The sequence below is a fragment of the Cornus florida genome, unplaced genomic scaffold (assembly GCF_030987335.1).
Source record: "Cornus florida cultivar Cherokee Brave unplaced genomic scaffold, ASM3098733v1 CherokeeBrave_3.0.0_Hap2_Chr07, whole genome shotgun sequence".
Taxonomy (NCBI): domain Eukaryota; kingdom Viridiplantae; phylum Streptophyta; class Magnoliopsida; order Cornales; family Cornaceae; genus Cornus; species Cornus florida.
Genome location: NW_026775577.1, coordinates 24,425,156 through 24,437,905, shown reverse-complemented (window position 1 = coordinate 24,437,905; position 12,750 = coordinate 24,425,156). Strand labels below are relative to the sequence as shown.

At 35.3% G+C, this 12,750-nt stretch overlaps 1 protein-coding gene across 1 annotated transcript; it reads left to right on the top strand.

Annotated features, from left to right (window-relative positions):
- Positions 1–5,749: 5,749 nt before the first annotated feature.
- On the top strand, positions 5,750–9,806 carry LOC132316444 (uncharacterized). Its single transcript, XM_059814918.1, has 2 exons — positions 5,750–6,441; positions 9,362–9,806. Exons 1-2 carry the CDS (start codon positions 5,750–5,752, stop codon positions 9,804–9,806), a joined length of 1,137 nt encoding a protein of 378 aa, XP_059670901.1.
- Positions 9,807–12,750: the final 2,944 nt, after the last annotated feature.

Sequence of the window (12,750 nt, the reverse complement as noted above, 5' to 3'; positions counted from 1 at the left end):
CATACTAGTATTAAAATCTATTAATATAGACTAAAAATATTAGTAAAATATAAATTATTAATTACTGGTAACAAAATCATACAATAAATATATAGCCAACAATGTGCAATAAAAATAATAAGTGTAATTACACAATAGCTAGAATCTCTATAATAATTAACCACATACCCGACAGACACACATCTATCCCATAAGGTATAAGTGAGTCTAAACTTATTAGCTAACTCACGTGGTTCTACACATCTATATAAAAGTAATAATGATTGCAATTATTAAACAACACATTACTTTCCATAAGATGCACACATCAAAAATATAATAATGATTATTATCATTAATCACTTACAAGCTAATTACATTTCAAACAACATCCGTTATATTTTAATAACAACTAATGCATGATTAATATCATGAATAAAATTTATAGATTTAAAAAAACAGTTATAATATAAATCCAGATACTCATTGATTAAAATCACATAATATATTAAAATATTATATATCATTAATTAAAATAATGCCACATTTATGATTGAATAATAATCACAATTAACATAAAACGGTTTAACAATAAATGCCAGTCAAAACATTACACAAATAAATTTTTAAATACTACAACCATCATAGTAATATACCCACCATGAAGTACAACAGTATTATAATATTTCGTTGGATTCGAAAATACCGAATAGGTGTCCTAAAATGGGGGATTTAACTTCTGGAAGTTTAAAAACAATTTCTGGAGTCTACAGGGATTTTTCGGCAGCTCTAGAGGCCTCCCACACACCTCCCAGAGCCTCCTGTAGGTTCCCTACACATTGCCACACTAAACCAGGCTTGTCCATGCACCCCAGGCTCTTCCCCACGCCCCTAAGGCATTGCAAAACGCACAGACATGAGCCCGCACATGCAGCACACACTCGCGGCTGACGTGGCGGTCACTGGTTGGTGGCTGTAGCGTCTCTGATGGTGCACGCCACACCAAATCTGTTCTCGCAGCTGCATGGGCGCTTCTATGCGCATGGACCACATTTAATCGAAGTCCTTTTTAATCATCTGGTTCAATGGTCCGGATCAGAGCACACATGGTGATTCATGTAGCCGCGCCGCACCAGATCACATACCTTCTTCCCTGGCAATAGTCGCCACCGGTGACTGGAAAAACACACTGGAACTTGCAGTATGCTTAAAAATGGCCAAATTTTTTTTTAAAAAAAATCTAGAAAAATTCTATAAAATTCCTAAAAATTATAGAAATCTAATTTAACCACTTTAAAGTCATAAATACAACAATTGGTCCCATAAAAATTTCAAATCACCTTTAACTCATTTAATTCTAAAGTCATCATAAAAATAAAATAATTAAACACCTAATACTAGCATGATTCTTGATCATAAAATTGCATAAGCATAGACGTGAATACTTTTATAAATTCAAAGGGGAAGAGAAAAGCCTTTGATTTTCGTATTGAAATTTCTCTAATTCCTACGATCCTCTCTGGTTCTCTCCTTCTTCACTCCCCAAACCAAGGTAAACACAGTATATATAAACCAACTCTCTCTCTCTCTCTCTTTATAAATACTCTTTCTCTTTCTAATAAATACCAGTCTATTTACTTATAGTCTTTCTCATGCAAGTCTTTGAAATGGACTATGTACTGTTGGGATTTATATGCCCTGGCATAGCAAATTCCTATCTGGATTATAGTGACATATGTTCCTGACGTTTCTGAAATATTTATGCTTTATACAATTGGTGAATTCAATGTATTATGTTTCAATTTATTATGGAATTGATAGTGTCAATTTGATTACAAAAGATATTTATATATGTATATGATAGCGATCAATACATGAATATAAATGGTAATCATAAATGGTTCATAGTCGGTAATTATGGATGGACTCATAATTAATTAAGACTTGAACTGGATCCGCGTTAAGTTGAGATATATTGCGAGAGCTGTCGTATGCAATTGCTACCTATCACCATCATGGCATTTGACTCTTAACAATGAGAAAAGTATAGACTCTTTTATTAATTAATAATTACTTTGATTTGTTTGGCGGATTCTTCGGGATCCTTAGACCGACACTTTGGGTAGTTTTGTAATTAATAGTTAGAGGGTTGTATTTTCAATATTTGCATCATTGCTACTTGTATTTATTTTATATTGATTATGGTTGATCACAAAGTAAATTCGAAGGCCTTCGTGTGTTTTTAGACAAAATGATTTATTATATATTTATTTATTTAAATTATTATTTTTGTCAAACAAATATTTTATTGTGATCGAGTCAGAAATAATCAATGGTACCAAAATAAATATATTAATTAAGTAGTCGAATTGATGGCTTTATTTATCCGATAACTAATTATGCATAGAGGGGTCAAAGTGCAATATTGACTTAGATGTTATTTATTATTTAATTGGAGTTCAATTAATTTCTTTTAGTGTAGTAGAAATTAATTTATGAATTAATTGAATTGGGTTCATGGACCTGGCCAATTATTAATTCATTATAGCCAATAAAATAATAAGCCCAAAGGAGTCTCACTCATAGCCCAACTTGATATTGGAATCCTATTAGATTTGAGACATGTGAATTAGAGATTGAGAATGATTTATTGTTTCCTTTTCTTTATCTTTATGTTGCCTATAAATATACATGGTCTATGTATATTGTAGGGGTGATTTTTGATGAGAAGGAAAAAGGAATATATTTTCTCTCTCTAGAAAATTAAGGTTTATGTTCTCATCTAATGGAGCCTCCCACAAGCCTAATTTTCCAGTGTCATTCATGGAGGCTTATGAGTGATTCCTAAAGGCAAAACAATTACCAAGAAGATGGAGATCCAAGGAGAAGGCATCTTGTTAAGGAATCTACAATAAGTGAAAATATTCACTTTAGAGGAAAGATTTAAAGATTTACTCAGACCTTTGATGTAAGTATTCAATCTGTTAATTAAATGATACATCATATTTTATTTTTGCATAAAATTTGTCTCTATGTGATGAATCAAGATCTATGAATTAAAATCCCTTGAAAAGTTTTTAAAACTAGCACGTTTCCCAACATGTACAACATACTAAAAGTCTTCCATCCATTAACTATGGGAGCAGATAATAACCAATTTGTCTTCTGATTTACCAACCCCAGCATAATATAGTCAAATGTAATTCAAAAGATGATTATTTTGCTGACAATACCTAGTGCTACAACAATCTCCCTTAAAGATACGAAACTTACTAAAATCAAATCATTAAATGTAGTTCCCAACCCATCAGCAAATACAAACTTAAAATTTTTTTTAAAAAATTCATATAACTAATTCTTAACATTAATTAATTTAAATGCACACAAATAACTAAATAACATTAAATAATTAAATACACAAAAGAATAATAATAATAATAATATATATATATATATAAACTAATTTAATCCAATTTAATCAAATAAAACTCATTTAATAATTTCCAACAAATTACGGGGTATTACAATTTTATAACAAGAATGAATTTCAGCGCAAACGCTGAAAATGGTAGAGAGCATAGTCATGTGACCCTGTAACTGGACTCTTCTTGTTAATGGGTAACTGAAGTAAGAATTTGCAGGTGGCTGTTCTTAAAAAGATGTCTTTGATCTAAATCTAGCTGAAAAGCTTTGTTCTTTGAGAATATCAATGAAATGGAATTTAGAAATTGTGTCTGCTGAGTTTGTAACTTTGAAAACAGCTCTCAAGAATTCAGAAAATTATAAAAGACAGTTATCTGAAAACAAGCATTTTTATAACTGGATTTTCAGAAAACTGAATCAAGCAGAGTTTTTTTGTACAGTTTTTAACAGAAAACTGAAAACAAAAAACTGTTCTAAGAGTTACAAACCAAGCACGTCCCAAGTCTCTTTACTTTCTTGATTTCCACTATGGTTGAAAACTGTCAATTTTTTTACGTTGTATCCGTAAGTTAATTCCATTATATTTAAACTTATGTCATATAAATTCATTGTTGGTGTGTGGTTGAAAGTCTCATATATATCTCTTCCCATCAAATTGTGAAGTTAGGATTAGGATATAGTTCCATATTTAAAAGGGTAGTTGCGGTATTTGAAAAATAATTCGTAATAATTTACTTATAAAGTTAAGATTTGAAGTATCATTTCCTTTAAAATTGGAGTGTAATTGTAGAATAGTGCAAATATCGTTTCCATATTTTTATATAGTGCAAATATAGTTTCCATATTTTTATATAATATAGTGTTTATTACTAGACCGATAACTTACTTTAATGTAATAAATGAAAATGAAAAACAAAAAACTTATTTTAAAGTAATAATATAATGAAATTGAATAATTAGACATATAATTTTAAAAGGACATAAATGTCTTTTAAAATTTTTAGTTTGGAGGATCCATGATAACACGGATTCAGAGTTATAGAGCATACCACAAACTTTTAATAATGAAAACTAATAATAAGAAAATACATGTGTGGAGGGAAAAATCTCCCTCCAATGAGAACTGTACACGTCATCGCAATATAAATACCCATTACAAATGTCAGAGGCCCATTCTGCTCAAAACCTAGTCCAAGCTCGTTGACAGCCCAAAATCATAAGACACTAGCCCAAGGTCACAGCTAATTGATCTCTATAGTATTGCTCAAGCCCGAAACAAGAGATCCAGCCCGTTAGCAATGTCATATGAATTAGGTTACTTATGGCCCAAATTCATTGAAATGAAATTAGTCCTATTAGAAGAAGGATACAGAAAAGAAAGAAACTACTACACAAGGAAAGTTATACAAAGGAAAGAGCTCTATTTGTAAAGAATTTCTGTAGGGAAAGAATTGGAGGACAAGCAATGCGAGTCCTACCATAATTCAACCAATCTTTTGTGTATAAATAGAGGCCCAAGCCTCTAATAAAAGGATGAAGCAATTCTACGGTTCTCTATACACCGTTTTTATCTATTTTTATTGCTTTTTGAATGAGTTGTTTTATTTTTCTCAATCATTATTGGTTGAGCAAAATTCTACACCTACACCTTGGCGCCGTCTGTGGGAAGCGTGTGCAAATATATTCCCACTCTTGTTTCAAGTGAATCCTGCTACTACCATCTGGAATGTCGAATAGAGGATCTTCAACAGATTAACAGACAGAGTTGATGCAGAAGATGCGTGAAGAGTTTCTACACCAGTTTGACGTACTTCGTCAAGCGAACGAAGCTAGCGTGGCTCAGATCGCCTTGCTTCAACAGCATAATAACACTCTACAAACGGCGATGGCTCAATTGGCACCACCGCCACCACTAGGTGATACGGCAGCACCCCCTAATCAGAATATTCCTCCAGTTAACGGGCCTCAACCTAATGGGGCACGACCCAATGAGGCTTAGCCAAACGAGGTTCAGCAACAGCAGAGGGCAAGGTCCGAGGCAGTTGCTGCAGACAACTTCCCTCGTCGCACGCAGGACGAACAAGTCGAGTCTAGTCGTAAGCTTGCGGTATGGTCCAATGGTATTCCCGATGGTGCTGGTGTTCAGGATGCCTTTGATGAGAAAAGACTCCTGAAGATTTAGACAACCGCTGAGATGGCCAGAGAGCACAAAAACTCTCTGGTGAAGACTCATTTCACTGACGATGTGTATATGGTGTAGAGGCTTAAGAAATTTACCATTTCTTTTTTTACTCAGTTTGACGGTACGAGAGATCCTTCTCGGCACCTGGATCATTACGCCCAAAAGATGGCTTTGGATGACCGTAATGATCCTTGGATATGTAAAGTTTTTCCTACCAGTTTGACAGGAGCTGCACTAGAGTGGTTCAGGAATAGGCTACATAAGTCCATCCTGGATTACGTAACTCTGTGCACCATGTTCCTAGTACAATACTGCAGAAATAAGAAGCAAAAGAAGAGTATTGCTAGCCTCTTCACCGTAAGGCAAAAGAAAGAGGAAACACTGCAGGATTTCAAATCTAGATTCAACATGGAAGCCTCAGAAATAACAGATTGTCATCCCGTGACTGTTATAGAAACATTCAAACTTGCAATGATTCAGGGGACGAAGTTTCATACTTCCTTGGTCAACTATTCTCCTCCTGACATGCAGACTCTCAATGTCAGGGCCCAGATCTACATCTGGCTGGAGGAAAATGTAGCCCACCGAGCGCAGCACACAACCCTTGTGACAGTGGAGAACAAGCCTCGGGAGAGAATTCCAAATTCAAAAATCCAGAAGAGCCAGCGCGCCTTAACGCCGATCACCCAGGCACTTGAGAAGAGGCAAATGATAGAGGAAGGGTTTACACCTCTCCGAACTACCTTGGCTCGGCTCTTCCAAGAGAATAAGATGAGGTTCACAGCCCCGCAGCCAATGAAACAATCCTTGGAGCAGAGGGATAAAACCAAGCATTGCGCTTACCATCGAGATTATGGGTATTCAACCAATGATTGCAGATCCCTTAGGCGACCAGTGAAAAATATGATAGCCAGAGGTTGTAATACCCCTAATTTTAAAAGAATATTTCTGGTATTTAATTTCTGATTTAATTATATTTTTATTTGATAAATTATTTAATTGTTTTATTTGTGGTGATTAAATTGAATTAATTAAGTTAATTGTGTAATTTGATTTATTTGAATTAATTACCCGTTTAATTACTATACTTATTTAATTGTTTTATTTAGTTAATGTAATATTTATTTATTTTTCTTTATGGTAACTTAGGGTAACAGTTATAACTTTGGTTTATAATTCACGTATTGGTGAGCCGCCGTAGGTTAGAACTGAGATAGTTTTATGGGCCGGTTAGAATTGGAATTAGGGCTTAGCCTCTAATTGTACATGGATTAGGGTTAGTGTTAATATACACCTATTAATATAAAGCAATACATGGTTTAGGGTTTTAGAAAAAATAAACGTAATTTCTATAAAAGAAGAGACCATGAGATACAGAGGGAAAACAGAGAGAGATAGGAGAGGTGGGATCAAGGAGGGAGGAACGTGGTTTGGTGGAACAGCAGTAGGGAGTTTAACAGATAATTCAAAGAACAGTGGTGTTGAGTTTCAAATCTGAAACTCAAAGGCAAGTCTCTGTTCTTCTCTTTCCATTTAATTCGTGTTCTGTGCATGCCTAGTTAGACTCCAGTGATTTAATTAAGGCTAAAACAGATTTAAACCAACATAATACCATGTCTTTTATGCATACATGAATTTTGTTTAAATCTCGTGAATTAACTGCTTTGAATTAACTTTGATGTTCTGCTATTTGTTTCTTCTGTGGTTAACGATTAAACTTGTTTTGGTTGAGATTAGTAATGCGATTAGATGCCTTGTAACTAATCTGGGACTGAGTTTGAACCCTAGAACAAGTTCTTAGAACAGTATTTAACTGCACGACATTAATCTAAATTAATCTGTTGTGAGTGCTTAAAATTTGCTAACGAGGATTTTATAATCGTTGCTTTAAAACTTGTGTTCCATACATGTTTTAATTGGATATCAGTGGTCTAAAATTTATTTAGGACTAAGATTGAACCTAGAATAAGATTTAGAACACATTACAGAGATTATGTAAATCACTGGAGTTGAAGAAAACGAAGCGAAAAGGGACAAGGCTGCTAAGAGGAGGGAGAGAAGGCTCCCAACCTTCTTAGAGCCGGCTCCCAAAGGGGAGAGTCGGCTCTTGGTGTCTTGGAGCCAGCTCCAAAAGCCTAGAGCTGACTCTAGGTAGAAAAATAGAGCAGGTTTCCATTTTAAGAGCCTGCTCTCTTTTGAAAACACTGTAACGTGGTTTTTTTTTAAGGACTGTTTGGTTTTCTAGGTTTATGCACTTGATTTAAATTATTTTAAATAATGTGTGGGACTGAATAAGGTTAGAATTATGATGAAAAAATATAAATTCACAATTGGATTGAGGAATAGAACAAGCAAAACCCAAGAGGAAATTTGTAGCTTGCATACTGTTATGCTAATTTTATTTACTGGAATTTGGCAAGAGTTTTATATATAATCTAATTATATATAATCATATATATTTCCAGTGTTATAGGTATGGTGAATTAATTAAAATCAACTATACTTAGTATAGACTTAATTGGTACTTCAATTGTATAAAATTGTATCAATTCATGGATCTTGTTGGAGAATGTAAATGGTTGCATATGTTATAGCAGTTTACAACATTGGATATGATTTTAGGCCTTGTATTGAATGCCTACTATTTATGTATATGGATTAATTTATCTTGTGCATATTTTGGAGTATGGTTGATGACTATTTAATACTGTATTGTCAACTATGTTAACCGGAGGATTGTATGTACCAGTATGGGACGGTGACATACTAGGTATGAACTTGTTCAAACACTAAGTTCTACTTAACATGGATTAAGGTATGGATTAATCATATAGGTTAAGTCCATCACCTACTTATGTCATGTCAATCAAATAATTGAATGACCTACTGTGGTTTCAGGATGGAGTTGTTATACATGTATCAGACCACTATACAAATGGATGATATTTTGTATTAGGAGTACGGACTTTATATATTTATTATATGGGGCCATGGTATGAGCTTGAGTCTCAGGACCATGGTTAGGGTGCATATATTGCCTAGGATGGATAGCTGGACAGTAATTGCTGTTCCCTGGTAGGTCTAAGTACACATGACTACGTAATGTGCGATTTGCATGGTATCTCTACTCAGGCTAAGACATACCTACTGGACTAGTGAGTGTCCTATAGTGTGTAATATATACCTATATGGACTACTTTAGATATTGTTGAGTCTACCTAGGATGTATCTGCGTATCGGATTCCTGTTTGGATCGTAGTAGATCAGGACTTGCATGTGGGCCTGACCCACTCTTTTATTTTTCAGGTGCTCGTCAGTTCCAAGGTTAGAGCTTGGTCGTGCAGAGCAGATGCAGACTTCTATTCCACCGACTATGTAGGATTGCTTACTAATTAGCTTTGGATCTTATTTCTGTTATTCCATTTACAGTTGGGATTTTTATTAGGGGTCCACTAGAGGGATTCCCGAGTTGTTAATTGATTGGAGGTTTTGGAGGTTGGATTTTAATGGGAATTTTTCATTAGAATTCAATTCAGTTATTTTTATTTACTTCTTATTATTTCATCTTGTATTCTGTGTTCATTAAAATATTAATTGTTTGATATTTCTCTTAGGTTTGGGCCTGGGCCTGATCAACCCGTATCTCGGATCCGAGGGGTATCACAGAGGTGAGTTGGCAGATTACCTCATTACGAAGGAGTATGTGAAGCCCCGCGAGGTCTATCCTCGCAAGGTAGAAGGTAATCAAGTAAAGGTCATTCATGCAATACATGGCAGATCTGAAGATGATCAAGAGTCTGAGGAGGTATATAGATCCAGATTGAGGGCAGCCCATAAGCTCAGGAAGTTATCCTCGGTCAATGCTATCGCTTCGGGTAGCATCAGTATTGGATTCGGCGATGGCAATTTATCCAGAGTTCAACTTCCCCACGAGGATCCATTAGTCATCAGTCTCTTAGTGGCGAATTGCATGATCAAGAGGGTTTTAATAGACCCAGGGAGTAGTGCCAACATCATCACAAATGCGGTCTTTGAGCAGTTAGAGATCCCGTCATCATCAATTCGACCTACCTCTAGCCCATTGATGGGGTTCGATGGCACAAGAGTAGATCCCCTTAGGGTAATAGACTTATCCGTAACTGCGGCGAAAATGACTCTGAAGGAGAACTTTGTCTTAACAGAGATCCACAATTCCTATAATCTCATCATGGGAAGAGGCTGAATACACCGAATGAAAGGAGTTCCGTCCACCCTTCATCAAGTGATGCGGTGCTTATCTCCGGATGGAAAAAAAGTTATTAATCTATGGGGCGATCAAGTCGCTGTGAAAGAATGTTATATGCTGATACAGGCTGAAGCAAAGAAGGTGTCTAAATAGCCTCAACTAGGCGTGACTCCCAGAAGCATACCCAAATAGCAATTACATAGCCCTCTGCCCAAGTATCTTAAGGTAGAGGAGGAAGAAAGAGTTGCGAAGCCTACCGAGGAGATCCTCGGAGCCATAGAAGTTATCCTTGGCGACCCCCAGAAGGTCATTTATTTAGGTTCTTCTTCCACATCCGAAGAAAATGAAGCATTAATTGATGTCATTCGGAGCAATGCAGATGCTTTTGCCTGGGATCATTCGGACATGGTAGGGATCGACCCTTTAGTCTCCTGCCATAGCTTGAAAGTGGATCCGGAGTTCAAACCAGTTAAGCAGAAACACCGAAGGTTTGCCCCTGAACGCAATCACATTGTAGCTGAAGAAGTGAACAAGCTGTTGCAAACAGGTTTTATCCGAGAGGTGCAATATCCACAATAGTTATCAAACGTGGTGGTCGTCCAAAAGAAGAATGGAAAGTGGAGGGTTTACATAGACTATACCAACCTTAACAAAGCTTGCCGTAAAGATAGTTTCCCTCTGCCAAAGATAGATCAGATGGTTGATGCTACTACTGGTTACGAGAGGCTTACATTCCTCGATGCGTACTCAGGATATAATTAGATTCCTATGAATCCTGAAGATGAAGAAAAAGCTGTTTTCATTACAGAAAAGGGTACTTATTGTTACAGAGTCATGCCCTTTGGGCTGAAGAATGCTGGGGCCACTTATCAACGCCTTGTTAACAAGATCTTCGACAATTTGTTAGGAAAGACGGTTGAAGCATACATAGATGATATGGTGGTTAAAAGTGTGAAGAAGGAAAACCATCCGAAGCACCTCCAGGAAGTCTTCAATACTCTGAAGAAGTACAACATGAAGCTGAATCCGACCAAGTGTTCCGTCGCAGTATCATCAAGTCAATTCCTCGGCCATATTATGAATAAAAGGGGGATAGAGGTGTAATACCCCTAATTTCAAAAGGATAGTCCTGGTATTTATTATATTGTTTACATTGCATTTATTTTTTTTTAATTGTTTATTTGTTTATTTATTTAATTGCTGTTATTTGTTTTATTTATTTAACTGGCGGTTTGCTTATATTTGCATAAATTGTATTGAATTAATTATTAGATAATTATTTAACTGATGTAATTTAGTTGTTTTAATTGAATTAAGTTAATTATATTTAAATTGTTTTAACGTGACTGTATGGAGGCACATATATATTTATATTAGGGTTTATTTGCATGGATGTAGCCGACTTAGGGTTGGTTTTGTAGTAGAATTAGGGTTGTGCTAAAGCCTATAAATACAGTATTATACGTTGGTTTAGGGTTACACAGAAAAACCCTATTCACTGATACGTATACCGTGAGACAGAGAGATACAGAGAGTGAAAACTGGTAAGGTGGACGGAGAGGTTCAAGGATACACTGGACGGAGTGCTTCTGGATTGAATCAAGAGCACTTGAGATTTAGAACAGGAGTCTCGAACGTGGACAGAAGCTTCAGAGATAGTGGTTTAGAGTTTCAAAACTGAAACTCAAGGCAAGTCTTGTTCTTTTCTATCTCTTTAATCTGTGTTCTGTGCATGTTTAGGAAGACTCTAGGGATTAAACTAAGGCTTAATTATAACCTTTATGCATATTTAATCAATGTTTAAATTCATGGAATTAAACCTGTTCTTGGTTGTTTCAAAAAGATAGTAATAAAACTGTAACTTTGTAACCTTGCTCCGTTGTGTAGTAATTTGTTTTAAATTCAAGTTTTGATTGTATATCATTGTTTATTATTAATCTGGAACTGGATTAGACCTTAAAACATGTATTAAAAGCTACTATAGAGAACTGGTACTCACAAGAATCGGAGAAGACGACGAAATGGACGGAGACTGCTAAGGGGAAAAGAGAGCAGGCTCTTAAAATCCCTTAGAGTCGGCTCCTAGAAGGTGGAGCTGGCTCTTGGATGTTGTGGAGCTAGCTCTAAAGAGCGTAGAGCCGGCTCTGAAGAAAAGAATAGTAGGCTCTTTAATTTCTAGAGCCTGCTCTCTCTTAAAATGTCCAGAAACTGATTTTTACTGAAATTGAATTTTCTGGAACTGTTTAAAGCTACTGAATGTTGTAATTAAGTGTTTGAGACTTATAATAATGTTAAGAAGCAAGCTCACATTCAGTTATTGAGGATGGGAATTAATCCAAGATCAAATAGAGGACTCGTAGGTGGATAACTGAATATTTAACTTAAATTGCTTACTGCTTTAGCAATTGGTTTTTCTGCATGATATTGAATTATGAATCACGTTTTCAGCTGTGTTAAGAGCATATAACTGTTTAAATATATGTGTTCTTAAATGGAATTAAACTTGTTTAAAATTTCGGTACATTGCATTAGTTATGGTGCTGTTTGGAAGAGTTGGTTGTGTAGCCTAAGTTTATCAGATTCAAGGACTGGTACCTGTATTTTAAATCTGCTGGTGGATGCATAATTTTGTTAAACGCATGTTAAACTATATTTGTGCTTATTTTGGAATAAGTAAATAGTGAGTTTATATTAAACTGCATCAAGTTAAGTTTAATTTGAGGAAACTAAATTAATAGTCTTATTTCAGTAATATAAGAACTGTATTGTGATATCTAAATTTTAAATTCGTTGCATAATTGGGTTATACATATAATGGATTGTATTTATGCTTATTTTAGAGTATGGTTGATGGTTATTTGCTATTGACTTATCAACTATATTGGATGGAGGGTGGTATGCACCGGTATGGGACGGTGGCATACTAGGTCGGTATTAGTTC